At 44.7% G+C, this 22,904-nt stretch overlaps 1 protein-coding gene across 2 annotated transcripts in view; it reads right to left on the bottom strand.

Moving 5' to 3' along the window:
• Positions 1-21,931, bottom strand: part of VSTM2B (V-set and transmembrane domain containing 2B) — a 109,431-nt gene extending 87,500 nt beyond the window's left edge. The window contains exons 1-4 of one of the 2 annotated variants that reach the window (XM_073605813.1): positions 21,415-21,931; positions 19,367-20,044; positions 18,285-18,469; positions 6,822-6,854 (exon numbers count right to left, since the gene is read on the bottom strand). In XM_073605813.1, the coding sequence (XP_073461914.1) occupies positions 6,822-6,854; positions 18,285-18,469; positions 19,367-19,448 (300 nt within the window). In that variant the 5' untranslated portion in view covers positions 19,449-20,044; positions 21,415-21,931. Of the gene's footprint in view, positions 1-6,821; positions 6,855-18,284; positions 18,470-19,366; positions 20,045-21,109; positions 21,234-21,414 lie in introns of those variants that run through there. The other variant, XM_073605814.1, reaches the window with a different exon arrangement.
• Positions 21,932-22,904: the final 973 nt, after the last annotated feature.

Here is a 22,904-nt window from a genome sequence, read left to right as displayed (position 1 = left end):
TGATGTGCTGTTGCTTTGGCTAATGCATAGTGCTCTTGGAATCCTTTGTCATCAAATGCTTATTTGTAAAACAAAAGTATATTTATAATAAATACTCATTTGTAAAACAAAGCATATACTGTATATAACAAAAAAAAAACTACATGAAAGAAACTGCATCTGCTGTGCTGTCTCTTTGGCTAATGAATAGTACTCTTATAATCCTTTGTCAATAATATATATATTACATATTTGTAAAACAAAGTATATACTGTATATAATAAAAAAAACTACACAAGACAAACAGCATCTGCCATGCTGTCACTTTGGCTAATGCATAGTGCTCTTGGAATCCTTTGTCATCAATCAAATGTTTATTTGTAAAACACACTATATACTGTATATATTAATAAACAAAACTACATGAAACAAACTGCATCTGCTGTGCTGTCTGTTTGGCTTATGCATGGTGCTCTTAGAATCCTTTATCAACAATATTTATTTGTAAAAGAATGGTAATAATATTACTGTTATATAATATGATATTACATTCTATAGATATAATATATCTATATAAATTGTATATATGAAAACACATAAAAGCCAACAGTTTAAAAATATAAGGCAGTGGTCAGGGCAGAAGTGGTGAGATGTCAGGGGACCTCTCAGCTCCAGAGTTGTCCTTGCACAAAATAAGCAAAGCTAAATAAATGGGAAAATGAAGTCTTTAGTACGTAATCCTGAATGTCTGAAGAATATTCATACCTCTACATAAGCCCAGTCTTGGTTCTCTTTAGCCCGCCGTCTTGCGTTCACCTTGAAGAGGACTGAAGGGCAGCGACTGATGAAGGCAGGCAGGAAGGACTGCCTATTTTTAGTCTTCCACCCTCATTCGGAGTCACGCGTCTGAAGCGAGCGCCATGAATAGTCCTGATTTTATTACATTTAAATGTCATTACTGAGCTACCTGCAACACAGATAATCAAATGTGCCCCCGCCACCGCTCTGCGCGGTCACCGGGTCACAGTCATTACCTGTGCCTGCGACTCCAGCGCACAACCTCTGCACAGCATCTTCCTGCCGCTGATTACAAGAGGGGCCCGCCGTACAATCACCCCACCTCTGTACATCTTTATAAAGACATTAGACTTGCAGGAATGAAAACACACGGACGCCACACGGAGCAATGGCTGCATTAAAGGGACACTAAAAAAAAAAAGTACGTAAAATAAAGTCTTCCCTTCAGTCTTGCACAGTTGTACCGGCTCCTCCCCTGTACTGAAGTAGCTTCCTCTGATTTCACTGCACACTGTGAGCTTCTCAGAGCGTGCATTAGAAACTGCAGCAAGCCTGCCTCATTTCCTGGATGGAGGACGTCTGGCATCATCTAGCACTTTCCCCTCCAACCTGACTGTCCCTTTCATTCATTGGATTTCAGTTCTCTCAATCATGGATGCTCAGCCTCACATGTGGGCATTACCTAGGACAGTTTTCATGCAAATACAGTTTCTAGGAATGCCCACTTCTCCTGACTGACACCCACCTATCAGAAGGCGGCGGGAGGGGGGGGATCCTCTGCCACTGCTTGTAAAAGCAATCCAGCGGCTAGTTAGCCACTAGAATTGCTTTTACAAGAGAGATGACTGTTGGCTCTAAAAAACGGTAGCAGCTGCAGGCATCATCCTGGTACATCGCTGGTCTGGAAGTATTCTGGTGAAAACTCTAAAATTTTATAGCATAAAAAAAACCCCCACAACCTCCGACAGTGATAAATCCAGGATCCTCCAGGGGGCGCTGTGTATTAGGAATGTAGCACATAGCAGAACCGGTAATAAGTCATGCTTTGGACCGCTTCACCGATTTACTAAACAAATCAGTAAGTGTAAAGTGTCCCAATGCAGGTTCTGCTATGTATCATCAGGTTTTATATATGACATTCGGGATGAAGAGAACACCAGTCCTCCCCCCTTCCAAGTTAATAAATAAATGCAAATCGTCATTAATAATGTATAACCCCCCAGGAGACAGCTGTGGTGATGATATAACTGGATAGGTTAGCTGGGGGGGGGACGGGGGACACGGTAATGAAATAATTGCTGAAAGAAACATTGTATCTTAATGTTCCCAGCTGGAAGACATAACAAAGGTCAGTTCTGATCCGAGCGACCTCCAATTCTCTTCAATATTTTATTAAAGAGTCATCAGAGGAAAGCCGGATCCCGAAGGGGGGCTGTCATTGGTGGAATGGATTTCTTAGATGTGAGTGAGATTAGCCTGAAGGATCTCACCAATGTGTGATAATGTGTGTGTATGGACAGCTTGTAGTGATCTGTGTACACGAGGACCACAATAATGCCCATACTGCCCCATATCGCTCATACTGCCCATAGTGCCCATACTGCCCATACTGCCTATAGTGCCCCATATTGCTCATACTGCCCATAGTGCCCATACTGCCTATAGTGCCCCATACTGCTCATACTTCCCATACTGCCCATAGTGCCCATACTGTCTATAGTGCCCCATACTGTTCATACTGCCTATAGTGCCCCATACTTCCCATACTGCCCATATTTCCCATACTGCCCATACTGCCCATAGTGGCAATACTGCCCATACTGCTCACACTGCCCATAGTGTCCATACTGCCCATAGTGCCCATACTGCTCACACTGCCCATAGTGTCCATACTGCTTATACTGCCCATAGTGCCCATACTGCCTATAGTGCCCATACTGCCCCATACTGTTTATACTGCCTATAGTGCCCCATACTGCTCATAATTCCTATACTGCCCATACTTCCCACACTGCCCATAGTGTCCATACTGCCCATACTTCTCATAGTGCCCATACTGCCCATAGTGCCCACACCTCCCATAGTGCCCATACTGCTTATACTGCCCCATAGTGCCCAAACTGCCCAATACTGCCCATACTGATGAATTATTTAGACAGGGTTTGTTTAGTCATGATGTACAATAGTGGAGCCTTTCTGAACCAAATCCATCTATCTATCTATCTATCTATCTATCTATCTATCTATCTATCTATCTATCTATCTATCTATCTATCTATCTATCTATCTATCTATCTATCTATCTATCTATCTATCTATCTATCTATCTCCTATCTCTCTGACTATCTTTCTAATTATCTATCCAATTAATTAATTATCTATCTATCCATATATCTCTCCAATTATCCATCTATATCCATCAATCTGACTATCATTCGAATTAACTATCTATCTATCTCTCCCACTATCTAATTAATTATCTGTCTAATTATCTAGCCAATTCATTAATTATCTATCCATCCATTTATCAATCCAATTATCCATCACTCTCTGTCCTATCTATCTATCTGACTATCTTTCTAATTATCTATCTAATTAAATTAATTTTCTCTCTATCCATCAATCTCTCCAATTATCTATCTATCTTAGATCTATCTATCAACTATCTCTCCGGCTATCTTTCTAATTATCTATTCATCAATCTCTCCAATTATCCATCAATCTTTTCAATTATCCATTTATCTATCTATCTATCTATCTATCTATCTATCTATCTATCTATTTATCTATCTATCTATCTATCTATCTATCTATCTATCTATCTATCTATCTATCTATCTATCTATCTATCTATCTATCTATCTATCTATCTATCTATCTATCTATCTCCAAATTCCTCCACAAAGTAACATTTTTATAATGGGTGTATCCCCAATGCTGTGATATTGATGATATGGCACAGAGCTCAGCATGTGGATGTGTTTGGGATTGATTGTTGTAGGGTCTATTATCCTCCTAAAACACCCAAATCTATGCTATCCAAAAATGTCTATATCTACAGTACATAGCAGGTGCTCTTAAAAAAATAATTAAATAAGTACTGCCCTGAAAGAGTCATTGCTCCGAACCATAGATCAGGAGTGGCTCAGAAAGTGTTGAAGTCAGAGACATTAAGGCCGGGTTCACACCTCCGAGGGATGCGGCTCGCAGCAGAGGGTCCGGTGTGTCCCTGGTCTTCCTTTCGGGGATGAATCAGGACCACATTTTTTGCCTGAATTCGGCCCAGAAACAGAGCCAAAGACGCTCAGCGTTCCTGTGCATTGCTCTCCTCAGCCACAACGGAGATATGTGAAGCGGCTCCATAGAGAGTCGGTCACAATCTCACAATTGGATGCAGCAAAACCCATCATAGGTGTGAACCCAACCTTAAGAAATCAGCATTTTCAGAAGCAAGACAACAATAACAATCTAATGACAAGGTTCTTTTAAAGTGGACCTTCCAATGACGTTATAAGCCTACATAGGTCAATTCCGGTCACAATATACTGCAATTGTATAATTGTTTAGAAAAGTTCCCGCCCTTTTATCATTAAAAGCTGTCCTTGCCCTCCCATCATTCATGAGATGGTGTCATCAGTCTGCTGCAGGCAGGAGGCAGCATTTCCTCTGTCTCCTCTCCTCCCAGTGATCTAACTATACATTGCAACTTTGTAGCAAGCCACAAAGTGAGAGGCTGCAGCAGGGGCTGATCCGCATCAGACATTTGTGAACACCAAGAGCTACACAGGCACCAGAATTTATTAGGACTGTGCAGTTTCTGCAACAAAAAAACAGCCTCTATACCATGGAGCTGAAAGCCAGAGAAGGAAATACAAGTTATAATGCAGCTGAACGGCCTGCCAGACACGCTTCTCGCATTCACCTGCACTGTCTGTTCCGCCTTCAGGATAAAAACGGCCTTTTTCTCCTTTTCTTGTTTTATTGCTCAACAATCTCCAGCCCAAAAAAAAAAAAAGAAAAAAAAAAAAATTCATCGGAGCGCAGAGATCCTTCATTTCACACATGAGGAAGATGGACTGAAGGATTTATGGTGAGTCCCGGTGTTTTATTACCGCTCTGTCCATTGCAGCAAGAACGTTCACTGCAATATTGCAACACACACAGGAGCTGCCTCCAACCTGCGCACAGCCCGGCTATAAATCGCTACTAACCGCATTTCCCCACCAGACAATGCCAGCTCGATTAAAGGGTCAGTCCACCCAAAAATGTTATTGCACTTCTGAGGGGTAAAGGCCATTTCCTTTTATCTCTCAGTTCCCAGGTCTGTACACCTGCTGTGCCCATTATGAAGAATTCCCACCATCCCTGTGCTGAGTTCCCGGGTCTGTACACCTGATGTGCCCATTATGAGGGGTTCTCACCATCCCTGTGCTGAGTTCTCAGGTCTGTACACCTGCTGTGCCCATTATGAGGGATTCTCACCATCCCTGTGCTGAGTTCCTGGGTCTATACACCCGCTGTGCCCATTATGAGGGGTTCCCACCATCCCTACATTTGGTTCCTGGGTTTTTACACATTCTAAGTCCACTATGAGGGATGTCCACCATCCCTGAGCTGAGTTTCCAGATCCAAAAACCTATTGTGCCCATTGTGATGGGCTCCCACAGTCCCTGCAGCCAAATCTGTACACGTATTAAGTCCATTATGAGGGGCCCTCACCATCCTCATGCTGATCTGAATGTCCAGTTTTTCACACTAATGCCCCGTACACACGGTCGGATTTTCCGATGGAAAATGTGTGATAGGACCTTGTTGTCGGAAATTCCAACCGTGTGTGGGCTCCATCGGACATTTTCCATTGGAATTTCCAACACACAAAGTTTGAGAGCAGGATATAACATTTTCCGACAACAAAATCCGTTGTCGGAAATTCCGATCGTGTGTACACAAATCCGACGCACAAAGTGCCACGCATGCTCAGAATAAATAAAGAGATGAAAGCTATTGGCCACTGCCCCGTTTATAGTCCCGACGTTCGTGTTTTTAACGACACCGCGTTTAGAACGATCGGATTTTCCGACAACTTTGTGTGACCGTGTGTATGCAAGACAAGTTTGAGCCAACATCCGTCTGAAAAAATCCTAGGATTTTGTTGTCGGAATGTCCGAACAAAGTGCGACCGTGTGTACGGGGCATTAATGTGCCAATTATGAGGGGCTCCCACTATCCCCGCAGTGGTCTCCCACCATCCTTCAGGTCAATACACCTGCTGTGCCCATTATGAGGGATTCCCACCATCCCTGGACTGAGTTCCTGAGTTTACACACCTGCTGTGCCCATTATGAGGGATTCCCACCATCTCTGCATCCCAGTACATATAGCAACACTGTGATCACTTTAAAGATGAATTTCAGGTAAGGTTATTGTTGACTATCTACACTTGCCTGCCTTGGACCAATGTAAAAATACATTTTACATACCTGGCCGATCCCTGTGGAAGCGAAGAATCACTGTAGTAGCTGTTGCTGCTACTACAGCGATCTGGCTGGACCAAACTTGACCAATGTAACTACGCAAGAAAAGTCATACCTGAAATTCAGCTTTAACCATCCAATCACGGGCAAGTAAATACCCTGCCGAAATCAAAACAGGTATAGGAATAACTTGGCTACTAATTATCTTCAAATGCTCAAGGCTGCCAATAATGTCCAACCTACACGAGACACCCCCACCCCTTCCCCATAGCATTAAATATAGGCTTTCGCTTTCTTTTATTGTCAACCATTGTGCTGAGATTGCCTTTGGCAGGCCTAGAGGTCAAAGGGCCCTTTAACCCCTTGAGCAGCCGACCACTTCCCAAGCAGCCATTGGCTGTCCCCACTCGAGTCGCGGCATAAAAGCCTTTAATAGCAGCAGAGCTGTCAACTGCACCATAGGAGATGATCACACAGACACACCTTTATCATGGAGAGCTGCACCGCATAGCATTAGACACGTTCTGAAATGGGTTTTGGTAAACAAAAAAGATTTTGAGAAGGACTTACGCTAATTTTTGTCCCATCCCTATTGGTGATGATCTGTAAACAAGAGAGGAAAGGAAGATTATTATGGTTTTAGTGCTGAGTTGGTCTTTAACCATTTCGCTGCCAGAACCGTTTTTACATTTCTTTTTTTTTTTGCACACGTTTAAAAAAATTATTTTAGGCCTGAAGATTGCATAAACCACCAAAACATTATATATTTCCTAAAAGCAGACACCCTAGAGAATAAAATAATGATCGTCATGCGTCATAATTATGTCATGCGATATTACCGCAAAGGTCTAGGAAATGCAAAATGTTAGTAAAAAAAAAATACACTAAAGTTAATCTTAGGGCACACAAATGCAATAAATTACAACATTTTTTGGAAAATATATATATAAGACGAGGTTGCACCAAGTAAAAAAAATACCCAACATGTCAAACCTTAAAATTGTGTGCGCCCCGTGAAACGGAGACAAACTTCAGTACCCTATACTTTCTATAGGTGACACTTTAAAAGCCCCCTATAGGTCATCAGCTTAGTGTTACTGAGGAGGTATGGTGCTAGAACTATTGCTCTCACTCCCGCGTGCGTGGCAGTGTGTAACATGTGTAATGCAATTAACATTTTCATGCGTAGGTGCCCCCGTATGTGCGGGTGGAAGGGGGATTTTATATGCATTTGCATGACTTTAACATTTTACAATTAAAAAAAAAAATTCATCACATAGGGGGGACAAAAAGTCCCCTATCCCTATGTAATGATTTTTTTGGTGACAGGTTCTCTTTAATGTGACATCCCTTGTCTAAAAGACCCTGAATGTCTCCTCTATGCTCCACTGAATGTAATGCAAGGCAGACTGTGTTGCAATACATTTCTACCCGGGGATACTGGCAGGGGAACCCGCAAGTGATGTTTTACATGTCACTTCCAGGTCAGCAACAAGAAGGGGAGGAGAGCTCAGCTCCACTCCCCTCTACCTGGTGGCACCTGCTATGTCGGTCCCACAAATGGGCAAGCGGAGCCTGGGATACATAGCGGGGGGGGGGGCGTTACCAGGCAGTATGAAAGCAATCCGGTGCCACTGGAGGTGCCGGACTGCTTTCATCTGACAGGCGGCAGTGTGTAAAATCCTCCACTGTATTGTCCATACGGAACTTGCAGCATAAATGTTAATGTAGGTAATTTGTGGGCCTGCAGCTAATAAAGATCTACAAGCTCCAACAAGGGGATTAGGCATCTAGTTTCCTAGGTGTCTGTGGAGGTTCTCATTTATCCATGTCATGGTACATCTGGTAGTAGGTGGTCACATTCAGCTGGACTTGTTCTGTTGAAGAGGTTTCATAGTTTCTCCAAGCCACTTCTTAGAACTAAAAAATGGTTTGGAGAAGATATGAAACATCCTTAACATTACTGAACAAGTCCAGAAGTGGCTTGGACAAGATAGGAAACGTCATCAACATTACTGAACAAGTCCAATAGTGGCTTGGACATGATTAAAAACATCTTCAACATTACAGAACAAGTCCAGAAGTGGCTTGGACAAGATACAAAACGTCTTCAACAATACTGAACAAGTCCTATAGTGGCTTGGACAAAATAGGAAACATCTTTAACATTATTGAACAAGTCCAGAAGTGGCTTGGACAAAATACAAAACGTCTTCAACATTATTGAACAAGTCCAGAAGTGGCTTGGACAAGATAGGAAACATCTTTAACATTACTGAACAAGTCCAGAAGGGGCTTGGACAAAATACAAAACGTCTTCAACATTACAGAACAATTCCAGAAGTGGCTTGGACAAGATAGGAAACGTCTTCAGCATTACTGAACGAGTCCTGAAGTGGCTTGGACAAGATAGGAAACATCTTCAACATTACTTAACAAGTCTAGAAGTGGCTTGGACAAGATACCAAGCATCTTCAACATTACTGAACAAGTCCAGTTGAATGTGACCAACTACCACTAGATAGCTTCTCAGGTGCATATTAGCAATTGATCTATGCCTATTATGATGTTAACTAATCATTGTTCTTCTTGCAGTTGTAGAACAGAAAGTTCCATCATGCCCATACCAACCAAACTCAGGTTGGCAGGATTTGGTGAGATTTGTGCACTTCAACTGCTGTAGCACTATGATGGGTTTTGTACGTCTTTAATCAACTAATAAACCTTAACAGGACTTTTAGTTCAAGACCATGGTAGGACATGCAGATCTGAGGTTGCCCAGTGTGTGTCCTGAAAGCTTCTGAAAAGCCACAAGCTCCAGAAAGTCCAAGTCAACCATATGCTCAAGTTTTTTATTAGCTGTGCCGCAACTGCAAGAGGAGCTACAAATCGTAGTAAGCTCATCCCAAGCAGCTATTCAGTACACTGGAACGTGTGGTTACTTAAGACCTGTAGGAGTTTATTAGAACATGTAATCCACAAAACTTCAAGTCCATTCTGGGATGGTGACTTCATCTGGTATCCCATGTATAGTGTTTGCCCATTCTGCATCCTTGCTATATCTAGAGCAGCCTTTTTCAACCTTTTGAACACAGAGAATCCTTGAAAAAACGTTCTGGTCTCAGGGAAGCCCTGCTCAAAATTACTATATCTACAACTCACAATACATAGTTGTGATGGTCAGTGGAAAGAATGCTCCTTACATTGGGAAGAAGCACCCCCTTACAGATAGCTAAAAAGATCAATTGGCTCAGTGGGAACTTATCTGAGATATAGAAATTGGTTATTGCTTAAGGAACCCCCAGAAACCTCTGGAGGAACCCTAGGGTTCCATGAAACCCTGGTTGAGAAACACTGATCTAGAGAATTACTAGTTTTCAGCTTCTGGTGAATAAGGCAAGCCAAGCTTATTGTTCTTCAACAGTTGTAGGACCACACTAGGACATGGAAGCCCAATATGTATTCTGCAGTTGCCAGGTAATAAAAATTCTCAGGAAGCCCAACTTAAAGCTGAACTCAAGACAAACAGCTAAATACACAGATGAAATGCTGGAGCTGTTTTATCTGACAAAGGATTTGTATTTCTGCCCTTCCTTTTCTGAGCTTTACACAGCTCTGCCACACAGTACAGTCTTGTCTGGCAGGGAAGAAGATCTGGTGTTTCTCTGCTACAGTGCACTAACACTTACAGGCAGTGGAGGCTGGTGCTCCATTATTTTGTGGGGGCGGCAAACAAACCCCCCCCCGTTGCTCGCCCACGATAGGGCCTATGGTGGGGTATGATCTCAGCCCCCCCCAGTACATACCAGTAAAGAAGGTAGAAGGTACAGCTCGGGGGAGACAACGGGGTCGTCGTTCTCCTGCTCCTGGGCAGTCAGAGCAGCCTCAGTTCAGTGTCCGTCCATTTGCTGGGGGATGGGGGTGTTGCTGGGCCTGGAAGAAGGGATGGGTAAGGAAGTATTTGCACCGCGGTGCTGTATCAGGCAGGTCCCTGGGCTCCCAACTCCGGAGGATCCCCCCACAGCATAAGCACGGGGTCCCCAGTGCCCAGACAGAAGAAGCCGGCTCGGGCCAGGTGATGGGGGGACCCCAAGCCAGACCAGTCACCAGAGCAGAGGAACGGAGGACGTTCTGGAGACCAGATAGTGGCTTCTCCTTCTGGCCAATCGGATCTTAAGACCTGCTTCCTGATTGGCCAGGGAGGAGCAGCAGGAAGACAACAGCGAATATTAATTCACTATTGCCACACAAGTGGGTGGGCTCGAGCTACAGTGCTCTGCACCCGGAGCCCACCCTTTTTGAAGCCAATTAGAGCCTCAGGCTCTAATTATGTGCTTCTAAAAAAAACAAAAAAAACAAAAAAAAACCATTGAAATCCACGCGTCCGGTGCCCTGCATGTAGATTAGGGGCCAGGGGGCACCTGGAGATTATGGGGGGCGGCGCCCCTTGCCCCTAATGGAGTGGCCGCCAGTGCTTATAGGTCTCGTCCCTCTTCCAGATTGTGACTGGACAGTAAAAGGAGAAACAGCAGATTTATGAGTTCATCTTTTTCACTCTGCTCTCTCCTCCTATCAGCATGTTTCTTGCTAGCACATGAGCACTGCAGGATGACTCATTGGCTCCTTGTGCTGCTTACACTTCTTCCAGTTTGAGCTCCTTTGTAGAGGGACTGCAAGGGGCTGATACAAAGTCAAATTGAAGCACATAGGCTTGTTTCACATGGTTGGCAGGTCTGAAAAGCATGGATCAATTTTCAGATCACGGTTGAGAACTGGTATGAGGGCATTCAGGGGGCAATACTGTCGCCTCCTTTAATGCCTGTGTTTTCGATCTGGAGGGGGGTTTTGCATTGAAATACCATGCCGCAACCACCATAGCCATGGCTGGCACATGGTTGTGGCAAGGTCTCATTAGATTGCTTTTCAGATCACGGTTTTGAACTGGTGTGAGGGCATTCAGGGGGCAATACTGCCACCTCCTTGAATTCCTGTTTTTCAATCTGGAGGGGGATCTTATGTTGAAATACCATGCTGCAACCACCATAGCCATGGTTGGCACGTGGTTGTGGCATGGTCCCATTGGATTGCTTTTCAGATCTTGATTTAGAACTGGTGTGAGGGCATTCATAGGGCAATACTGCTGCCTCCTTGAATGCCTGTTTTTCAATCCGGAGAAGGATCTTATGTTGAAATACCATGTGGCATGGTCCCACTGGATTGATTTTCAGATTAAGGTTTAGTACAGGTGTGACCACCATTGCAACCACCATAGCTGTGGTTGGCACATGGTTGTGGCCTGGTCCCACTGGATTGCTTTTCAGTTTGCTGTTTAGAACTTGTGTAAGGGCATTCAATACTGCTGCCACCTCGAATGCCTGTTTTTCGATCCGGAGGGGGATTTTACATTGAAATACTATGCCGCAACCACCATAGCTGTGGTTGTCATGTGGTTGTGTCATGGTCCCAATGAATCCCTTTTCAGATCGTGGTTTAGAATTGGTGTGAGGGCTTTTAGAGGACAATACTGCTGCCTCCTTGAATGCCTGTGTTTTGATCCAGAGGGGGATTTTACATTTAACTACCATGCTGCAACCACCATAGCCATGGTTGGCATGTAGTTGTGGCATGGTCCCTTTTGGATTGCTTTTCAGATCGCGGTTTAGAACTGGTGAGAGGGCATTCAAGGGGGGAATACTGCCACCTCCATGAATGCCCGTCTTTAGATCCAGAGGGGGGATTTTACATTGAAATACTGTGCCACTACCACCATAGCTGTGGTTGGCACGTGGTTGTGGCATGGTCCCATTGGATCGCTTTTCATTTTGCCATTTAGAAATGTTCAACTGGTGAGAGGGCATTAAGGGGGCAATACTGCCACCTCTATGAATGATCATCTTTCGATCCAAAAGGGGGGATTTTACAATCAAATACCATGCCGCTACCACCATAGCCATGGTTGGAATCATCCCATTTACTTTAATGGACACATTTGACAGATATATTGCCTGCCCAAAGCAACAAGGTGAATTCAAACAAGCATGATGCGAACATGCCAGTCTGAACTGCCCCATTCGGCAGTTAAGGTACAACAGATGTGAGTGACGCCACCGTGACGCAAACACCAGTTTTTTTTTATCATGGCTCTCTGCCTATGTGAACTTAGCCTTTACACGGCTTGCTCTGAATGATGTAATAATGACTACAGAGCTGTGTTAAATTGTATTGCCTGCATCCACCTGGAGTTCAGCTTTAACCAGCGGATTGCTTTTCAGATCAAGGTTTAGAAACTCATGTGACCACCATTGCAACCACCATAGCTGTGGTTAGCACATGGTTGTGGCATATTCCCATTGGATTGCTTTTCAGATTGCGGTTTAGAACTGGTGTGAGGGCATTCAGGGGGCAATACTGCCGCCTCCTTGAATGCCTGTTTTTCAATCCGGAAGGGGAATTTACATAAAAATATTATGCCGCAACCACCATAGCAGTGGTTGGCATGTGGTTGTGGCATGATCCCATTGGATCGCTTTTTAGATCGTGGTTTAGAACTGGTGTGAGGGCACTTAGAGGGCAATACTGCTGCCTCCTTGAAAGCCTGTGTTTTGATCCAGAGGGGGATTTTACATTTAACTACCATACTGCAACCACCATAGCCATGGTTGGCATGTAGTTGTGGAATGGTCCCTTTTGGATTGCTTTTTAGATCACGGTTTAGAACTGGTGAGAGGGCATTCAAGGGGGGGGGGGGGGGGGGATACTGCCCCCTCCATGAAAGCCCATCTTTCGATCAGAGGGGGGGATTTTACATTGAAATACTGTGCCACTACCACCATAGCTATGGTTGGCACGTGGTTGTGGCATGGTCCCATTGGATCGCTTTTCATTTTGCCATTTAGAAATGTTCAACTGGTGAGAGGGCATTTAAGGGGGCAATACTGCCACCTCCATGAATGATCATCTTTCGATCCAAAAGGGGGGATTTTACAATCAAATAACATGCCGCTACCACCATAGCCATGGTTGGCATGGTCTCATTGACTTTAATGGACACATTTGGCAGATATATTTGCCTGCCCAAAGCAACAAGGTGAATTCAAACAAGCATGATGCGAAGATGCCAGTCTGAACTGTCGCATTCGGCAGTTAAGGTATACAACAGATGTGAGTGACGCCACCGTGACGCAAACACCAGTTTTTTTTACCACGGCCCTCTACCTATGTGAACTTAGCCTTACACGGCTTGTTCTGAATGATGTAATAATGACTATAGAGCTGTGTTAAATTGTATCGCCTGGAGTTCAGCTTTAACCAGCGGCTTGGACTTATAGTCCTTTGTAGTCACCGGCCACAGTGTGCTATAACAAAGCTGCCCAGTGCCAGAGTGGGACAGATAACAAGACATATATGTTAAGCCTATGGCGTGCCTCAAGAAAGCCTCAAACATATAAATGGGCCAACTTGTCATAACAGTAATCACCATATTGAAAGAGCGAATTGAGCGCCGCATTCCGCGGGGTGCACGTCTGCCAGAGAGGTGTTTACACATACAAGTAGCGGGAATAAATATCAGTGCACAGCCGCACCGTCTTCGAGCCGTCCGCCCACACAGCTCAAAAAATTGTATATGAGTTTGTTCTCCAAGAAGGAAAAGTGCTTCACCTTTCCTTGATATTGTCCTCGGATTCCATCCATCCTGAGCACAGCGTCTGATTGAGGAGAGGGGCAGACGTTGGCTCAGACTCGCGTTAGGCTCTCCTAATAAAGATTGCGATTGTGTGGGTGACAAAGACGCGGAGAAATAAGAGCGTCAATAGAGCACCGGAGAGCTGGAAGATTCTACAGTGCTGGAGAAAACGTAGAATGTGTCTACAGGATGTGGAAATGCATGAATGAGAATTAAAAAAAAAAAAAAATAACAGCAAGAGCTTACATTCTACAAGGGAGGAAAGAAATGTGAATGACTGCATGAGAAAACCATTGAAGGACATGGAGATAGAGAAGCGGAGGGAGTGAGCTGGAGAGCAAAAGAGAGAGGGGAGAGAGATGTGGAGGAGAAGAGAGGGATGGAGGAGATGGAGGGGAGAGGACTAAAGAGATATAAGGGAAGGAGAGAAGAGACACAGAGGAGATGGTGGAGATGAGAGGGATGGAGGAGATGGAGGGGAAGAGAATGAAAGAGAAATAAGGGAAGAAGGAGGATGAGAGACTTAGAGGAAAGGAGAGGGATGGAGGGGGAGAATGAAAGAGAAAAGAGGGAAAAAGGAGAAAGGAGGAAGAGAGACACAGAGGCGATAGAGGAAACGAGAGGGATGGAGAAGGTGGAGGAGATGAGAGGGATGGAGAAGGTGGAGGAGATAAGAGGGATGGAGAAGATGGAGGGGAGAGAATTAAAAAAAAATAATGGAAAGAGAGGAGGAGAGACATAGTGGAAAAGAGAGGGATGGAGGGGGGGGGGGGGGGGTTGGGGAGAGAAAGAGAGAAGGGAGAAGTAGAGAGAGAGACATGGTGGAGATGGAGGAGATGAGAGGGATGGAGGCGAGAGAATGAAAAAGAAATCAGAGAAGGAGAGGAGAGACACAGAGGAGATGAAAGGGACGGAGGGGAGAGAATGAAAGAGAAATAAGGGAAGAAGAGGGTGAGAGACAGAGGAAAAGAGAGGGAGGAGGGGGGCGAATGAAAGGGAAAAGAGGGAAAAAGGAGAAGGAGGGCGAGAGACACACAGAGGGGATGGAGGAGATGAGAGGGATGGAGGAGATGGGGGGGGGGGGGGCAGAATGATAAAGAAATAATGGAAGGAGAGGAGGAGAGACATAGAGGAAAAGAGAGGGGTAGAAGGGGGAGAGAGGGGGGAAAGAAAGAGAAAAGGGAAAAGGAGGGAGAGATACATGGCGGAGATGGATGGAAATGAGAGGGATGAAGGAGATGGAGGAGATAAGAGGGATGGATAAGGTGAACGGGGGAGAACAAAATAGAAAAGAGGGAGGAGAGAGAGAGAGAGAGGACGTGGGATATAGAAGAGATGAGGGGAGATGGATAAGTAGAAAAGAGAGAAGAGGGTAGGTGAGAAAGCAGGGAGAAAGATAGAGGAGAAACAATGAATGAGGAGGAGGAGGGGGGGTGGAATAAAAGAGGGAAGAAGGAGTGGGTGGGATAGAGACAAAGGGGAAATGGGTTCTGATGGAGGAAAAGGGAAAAAAATAGTTATTAGAGGGAGGGGGGCATAGAGGAGAAATAAGAAATGGAAGGGAGAGAATGAAAGAAAAAAGAGGGAAGAAGTAGAGAGAGGGAGAGACATAAAGGAGAAGAGAGGGATGGAGGGAAGAGAATGAAAGAATAGAGAAGAAAGAACGAGAAGAAAGGAGAGGGAGGGAGAGACACATAAAAGAGAAGAGAGGGATGGAGGGGGTAGAGAGAAAAAGGGAAGAAGAGGGAGGGAGAGAGACATGGAGGAGAAGAAGAGGGTGGAGAAGATGGAGGGGGGAGAGCGAATGATTGAAGAAGGAGCGGTAAGGAGGGAGGGAGGGAGAAACATGGAGAAGAACAGGGGGATGGAGGGAGGAGAATGAAAGAGTAAAGAGGGAAGAAGGAAAGGGAGGGAGAGAGACATAAGAGAGGGACGGAGGGGGTAGAGAGAAAGAGGGAAGAAGAGGGAGAGGGAGGGAGAGAGACATGGAGGAGAAGAGAGGGATGGAGGGAGGAGAATGAAAGAGGGAATAAGGAAAGGAAGGGAGAGGGACATAGAGTAGAAAAGAGGGAGACTAAGAGTAGACACAGAAAGGGGGGATAGATGGAAATGAAAGGGAGAGAGAGGAAGGGTGTGAGAGAAAAAGAGAAACCTAGTGGAGAAGAGAGGGATGAAGGAGGAGGGGGAAAAAAAGAAACAGAAAATAGGGAGTAGGAAAGGAGGATAAGGGGGGTGGGGGTACAAAAAGAAGGATAGGGTGGAAGAGAAATAAGTAGAGGGGAGCAAAAAAAGAAGGTGGTCAAGGAGGACGGATGAGAGACAAATAGTGTGTGTGTGTTGAGGGGTAGGAAGATGGGGTCATGGGGGGGGATTATAATGAGGGGCAGAAATAAAAAGAAGAGGGAGACGGGGAGGGCAGACAGGGAACGTAGAACCAGCAGGGATGGAAGAATGAACAGGCAGTGAGAAGATTTGTGGCTGTGCCCGTGGTATGACAGAGATGGATCAGAATGTTCATTAGGAGTGAGGAAGCCTGGGGAACATATTTCAAACTTCATATTAACATGTATATTAATTAGTCCATTCACTCTCTCCTGGCAAGATAATGTTCAGAGGATTATTATGGAAGTGACAGGCCACCACTGTATTCCAAGAATAACACCGAAAGATCATGTAATGTCTAATATAGAAATATGTGTAGTAGGCATGAATATATATATATATATATATATATATATATATATATATATATATATATATATATATATATATATATATTCAGCAGCAGCTGCTGAAATCACTTGGCCAGCTGATCCTTCTGGGAAGAGGAGCCAAATTACATAAACTTGAATTATTGCTGTGGCGGAGTACTGTCCCGTATTAAAAAGGGGTCAATTGACTTCCATCTCCAAAATAGCAAATTGTCCATTTACAGCGAGGGAAGCTCAGCGGAGCGACTCATCCTGTGCGATGGATTTTGGCAGCTGGGGGGGGAGGGGGGGCAGAGGAAAGCCGTCGTGCTCATGCGGCTGCCCTGCCTGGCATCCATTGAGCTCAGTAATCCTGCTTGTCAATATCTATTTACTTCTATTTAAATAGCTAATTGTAAAACTGGGAGGCTGGCCTGGGGAAGTGTGGGGGAAGAATTTCTGGAATTGAGTTAGATTTTAGGAATGGGGGGGGAGGGGGTAAAGAGGACATACAATGAGTATTCTTATTTAACTTAAGATCAACATGTAGCATGCTGAAACCCCCACCAGCCACCCAACCAACCAACCAGTCACAATTAGCTTCTCAGCCATCCAACATCCTAATTGGTTGCCCTAGCTCACTCTGAACATAACATTAGCATTCCTGTTTGCCTGATCCAGCTAATGTGAACTAATTTTTTAAAATTTTTTAAATTTATTTATTTCAGGTACTTATATAGCGCCGTCAATTTGCACAGCGCTTTACATATACATTGTACAGTCACATCAATGAGAACTCAATCTGATTGGTTGCTCAGGGGTACTGCATCCTATTGGTTTTTGGACACAAATTTTAGATCAAGGTAAAGCAATATCTAAAATTGCCTATAGCAGCCAATCAACAATTAGCTTCTCGGCTCTAACTGGCAAAGGCCGAAATCCCATTGGCTGCTCTGGGATTATAGTCTTTGGTACATCATTATAGCTCTTTGCATGGTCTGAACCTCAATTTCTAGGGGGCTTTAAGGCAGCCCTGCCCCTCTTTTCCAGGAGGACTAAAATATTTTGATTGCGATTGCTGTTGCCCAACACTATTTGTGTTATAGCCAATGGCAGCCAAACAACAATTTGTATTGTGGCCCTATTGGGTGAAAGCTGTAATCCCATTGGCTGCTCTGGGATTGCTGTCTTTGGTACATCACGCCTAATCCTTGCATGGTCCCCTAGGGAGGTTTAATGCAACCTCCTCCCTCCACTCCAGGAGGACCAAAATAGTTTGATGCCTGTTACAAGGCAATATTCAAAATTGCGATAGCCCATAGCCACCAATCAACAATCAGCTTTGTGGTCCTAACCGGGGAAAGCTGAAACCCTATTGGCCTGTCTTTGCCATATCACCACTGCTCTTTACACGGCCTTATTAGAGCCTCAATTTATGGGGAGATTTAATGCAACCCCCCTCTCCCTCCATTCTGGGAGGACTAAAACCTTTTGATTGTGTCCTTATGTCTGCTGGTGACTCATTGCTAAGTTTGAACTCAATTCCTATTGGCTGTGTGCAACAGTGGCCATGAGCGGCCGGTAGAATGCAGGGGCGCCTGTCATTCAAGCATCTCACTGTACATGGCATAACGTTGCATGGTACACAGTAATCATTACCTTGCTTCTGCTCCCGGGGGCGGTCATAGCTAGTTCCAAGGTTGTCTCCCTGGTCACCTCTCTGATGTACCACCATTGGATCTCCAAAGAAAAGGACGTGGATCCGCTGGCCCGAAAAGCGCAAGGCATCTCTATATCCTCTCCCTCCCTCACTGTCACATCTTTGGGGACTTCAGTAAACGTCGCTGAGAGTGGGAGATAGAATTACATGGTGGTGGTTAACAGCACAGATTAATAGACAAGATTAGACCGCTCTGCCTTAATCTGATCAGGTTTTACCCCTGGGTCTGCAGCGTTTGGTAAAATTAGACTCTAGTGGATTAAAAAGTCAAGAAATACTGTGTAGCATCCCACTCCACTGGTCTACAGAAGACAATATTCCAGCCTAAGATAGGAGCAAACACCCCTTCTTAATTCTAAGACCCTTGAAAGTCCTGAAATTGGGTTCCCCATTCCCACTGCTGCCAGTCTGCCATAAGGATCTCATTTCAAAACCACTTTTTAACGCAAAAAGTCTCCATTGCCTACACAATTGGAAGCCACATTCCACTATGAAGGTGCCTCCACCAACATGGTCCTACTCTCTCGTTCATAGGCACATTGCACCAATTTGTTTTAAACACACCACTCTAAGTATACAACCCCGTTTGTGTGTGCAGGCAAGCTCTAAACACTGATATATCCCCAAAACCGTGCTTGTCTGCCTAAGGAACCTCCCTTCAAATCCCAAATATTCTACCAGTACCCACCTCTCTCGTTCTCCATCTATCATCTTTGGAATATAACCAGTGCTCAATTGCTCATGTATACATTTCAAGCTGATTTTTACCGCACGCTTCCTGTGCAGATGTTATATTGTTCTCTACGTTGCTCAAAACTCTCATTTGAAATTCTAATTTTTTCTTCCTAATGCAAAGTGAGAGAGATTTAAATCTGCACCTGTAATGCCGAATGTCCCTAAAAATGCTGCAGGACCCAACAAAGGAACAGGGGAAATCTGGGGGGGGGGACGTTTACATCAGAACAGACTGGCTGGAACGTCTTGTAAGGTCTATATTAGACAACGTAGTGTTGGTACTTACCGTGTGCACTAAATAGAAGAGGGGAATTCAGCATCAAGTAACAAAGGGCACTAAATAAACCTTGTTTTTCCATCTCATACATGTCAGTTTATGGCAAAAAATTAAAAAAAAGAGCAAAACAGACGAATTTAACAGGTGAATTCCAACGAGCCAGCTAGGAGAATTTCAATCCCATGGTCAAGGTGGAGAAAATGCAGAAGGTGCGGATAGAGGTAAAGGTAGTAATTCCCCCCTTTATGGAATGCAGATCACCCCCAATGTGATCCCTCTTTTTTTTTTTAGGAAAACCAGTTATAACATCCACATTGAAGCTGGTGGGGTCTCCTTCTAGATCAGCTTGGGATCCCAGAGCAAGAACCCAATCCTAAAATCTCCAAAATTTCTACAATATTGTTTGTTTTTTTTGTTGGCTATCCAAAAGCCATAAGGACAAGATGCACCATCGAAAACCCCATTTCAAGATTGAGCCTTGCAGTACAGAAGACCTACTGAGTCAACAAGCGGGCTTCATGTCACTCCACATCAGTGAATCAGTCGATCTCTTGCTGTTTTTTTTTTTTTTTTGACCAGGATCTTTCCTCGTAGAGAAGACGCAAGAAGAGGTGATTTTTTTGGTTTATCCGATATACCCTTCTACACCTTCTCCTGCTTGGATCCCGAGCGAGAAAATGGGCAGATCTGAAATCAAACCAAAGTATTTTTTTGTTTTTTTTCAATCCACAAAAAAAAATAAAAATTATATATAAATCCACAAAAGACGATCAACCTAAAGAAACAACATCAGGATTTCATCCGGCTTGGAAAAGATAGATCTCCCCCCCCCTCCCCTACCAACCGGTGATCTACAAGTCATTGGGGCTTCTTTTTTGAAATAATCAAAGTGAGCTTAAAACGAGCCTCCACTTTACGAGCCAAAAAAAGGAAACAGCAATAAAAAAAAAAAACTGCTCATCTGTGCCCAGTTCATGTGTCTTCTCAGTCCCCCACTTCACTGGGAGAAGGAGGAGGGGGAGGGATTGAGAGGGCACGTATGTTTAACCCCTGCAGGGCCAGACTTTAACAAGATCCCCACCATCCACCTCTTGGTTTGAAGACGGTACAATGCAGGTCAATCCACAACCCCTCTCTCTTTTTTAAGGGGGGGGGGGGCAATATAGAGACTATTGTGCAAGCCTTTAGCTGCCATGGGGCTCCTCTCCTAAATCAATACACAGGGGTTGAATGCATTTGAGGCAACCTTGGGGGGGGGGGGGGGGAATTAAAAAGAAAACAAAAAAAAACCTTTCTTATTGAGTCTACGAAGCCCAACTATTGGCTTTGTCGGGAGGCAACAAAAGCACATCGCCCTGCTAGCAAGTGCGTGTCATTTAAAAGTGATTGCACCTAAACAAAAATCATTGGCTCGTTGAGCTTAACCCTTTGATGAGGGGAGGGAGAGAGAGAGGGGGGGGGGGGTTCTTACCAAAGCAAAAGCCCCCCTTAAAAAATAAATAAATAATGAGTAGCAACATAAATAAGCTCCTCTCTTTACATTCTAGCTGTGTTATGCAAGTGCAAAGCTGCGACAGTAACTCCTACATGATTTTTTTTTTTTGGGGGGGAGGAGGTGGGGGGGTGCTTTTATTGCACAAGCAACCTGTATGCTGCCCATAGCCTCCTAAGTTGCAAAATAAGGCAGCTTGCAAAAAAAAAAAAATATTAATAATAATAATAATAGGTCGAAAGTTCTACGTGGTAACCTACCTGTACGAATAATAATACAGGCGATAATTAGGTCCCAGCCTGGTGGCAGTGGAATAATGAAGTTGGGAAGGGGGTCTACTCATCATATTGCAAAGGCTATGACTTCATTTCTGCAACCCCCCCCCCCCCCCCCCTTAGACTGCTGCACTGAATTTGGGGGCTTGAAGGAGAGATTTTCTGCAGCTTGCTCAAGCCAAGGATAAGGACAGATTGAGGATGGAGGATTTTTTTTTTTTTGGGGGGGGGGGGGGGGGAGACAGGTACCCTTAGAAGTGTGTCAGCAGCAGACAGAAGAGATTGCTCACCTTTCAGCTCTGCCATGCAGTCTGAAGATAGACCAGGATTGCATTGGTGTCTCCGAGAGAGGAGAGGCTCCAAGATTTGCAGGGGACGACAGAAGCCGGGGCTAGCATCCTTCCAGGTCCAGTCTGCTGGCAGGGCTGCTTTTATTTGTTCTATTTCAGGAAGATGGTGGCTTGCAGTCGCAGCTTCCCTCCTTTCTGCAAAGTTAGCAGTCAGCGCTGTAGCCAGCTTTCCCCTCTACACCCCTCCCCTGCCCTATGCAGTGAGATGGAACAGGCTTGCTGGATGGCGCTGGAGCCAGCAGTAATTGGGGGGGTAGGGGGGGGATAGCAGATCAACCTGTTCCTCTGAAGAGTTTACATGGCCTGGTCAGTAAACTCAATACAAAAGGCCTTCCTACATGGGGTGTCCCCCCCCTTCTTATCTCTGGATTTGGATTTTGGGTTCCTCAGTGGATGCAGAGTCACAGAGTGGATGCTACAGACAGCACAGCAGATGCTGATGCTGGAGGAGGATGCAGGCAGAGGCTTTCTGTGGCAGATAGGGGGCGCACTGCTACCAAGAATTCACAGGCTGGCTTTGCTACTGGAATCAGAGGCAAGGCTGCCAACATGTTAAAATAATCTGGGCCGTTGCTGCAAAGCTGAGATCGTCTGCTTGGGCTAGTCACTTCTTGCATCATCACACAGGGCTCTGTACGCTGCAATCTCAAAACGGCATTAATCACAAAACTGGATCAGAAAAATGTGACCATAAAAAGTAGCAGGGCTTTTGCATGCCTACCAGGACAGGGTCATAGGTGTGCACAGCTTTTTGCATTAGGGTTAGGGTTGCCACCTCATCCCTTTAACACTGAACACATATTAATTACACAGGTTCTGTGGCTGATTAAGGTGGGAATTAAACTCACTTGATGACTTATCTGCATTAAATTAGCCTCAGAACCTGTGTAATTCATATGTGTTCGGGTTTAAAGGGATGAGGTGGCAACCTTAATTAGGGTGTGCACCCCAAAGCTCAAACACATATGCCTGTGTGTATATATACTGACAGTGTAAGTAGGGCAGAGATTGATGTCAGTAGGGCAGTGGATGGTGTCAGTAGTTTTTATTTGTATTATTTTATTTTTTTACAATTTTATTTTATTTGTTTTTATTTTAGGAACCCCATTAGGGGGCTTTGCTGAAATATCAGGGGTCCAAACAGGGGGAATCTGCGCCACGTGGGCTGATTAGGGGGTGCCCAGGCATACATGGCACACCCTGCGCGCACGCCTATGGACAGGGTCATTTAGCACCCAAGGTGAAAAAAGCCAAAGTGACCCCTCCCCCAATGAGCTGCAAACTACAAAGGACTCTGTACACTGCCCTCCCATCACTTCATTATCCACTCAACTGGATCAGTAACATGTGACCCTAAAGTACTCCAAATTGTACCAGGGCTGCTTTTGCATGCCTACGAGTGCAGGGACAGGGACCTTTAGCACCCAAGG

Source organism: Aquarana catesbeiana, linkage group LG11 (genome assembly GCF_042186555.1).
Source record: "Aquarana catesbeiana isolate 2022-GZ linkage group LG11, ASM4218655v1, whole genome shotgun sequence".
NCBI lineage: Eukaryota > Metazoa > Chordata > Amphibia > Anura > Ranidae > Aquarana > Aquarana catesbeiana.
The sequence above is the reverse complement of the archived record's forward strand: the minus strand, read 5'-3'. Positions and strand labels throughout refer to the sequence as shown.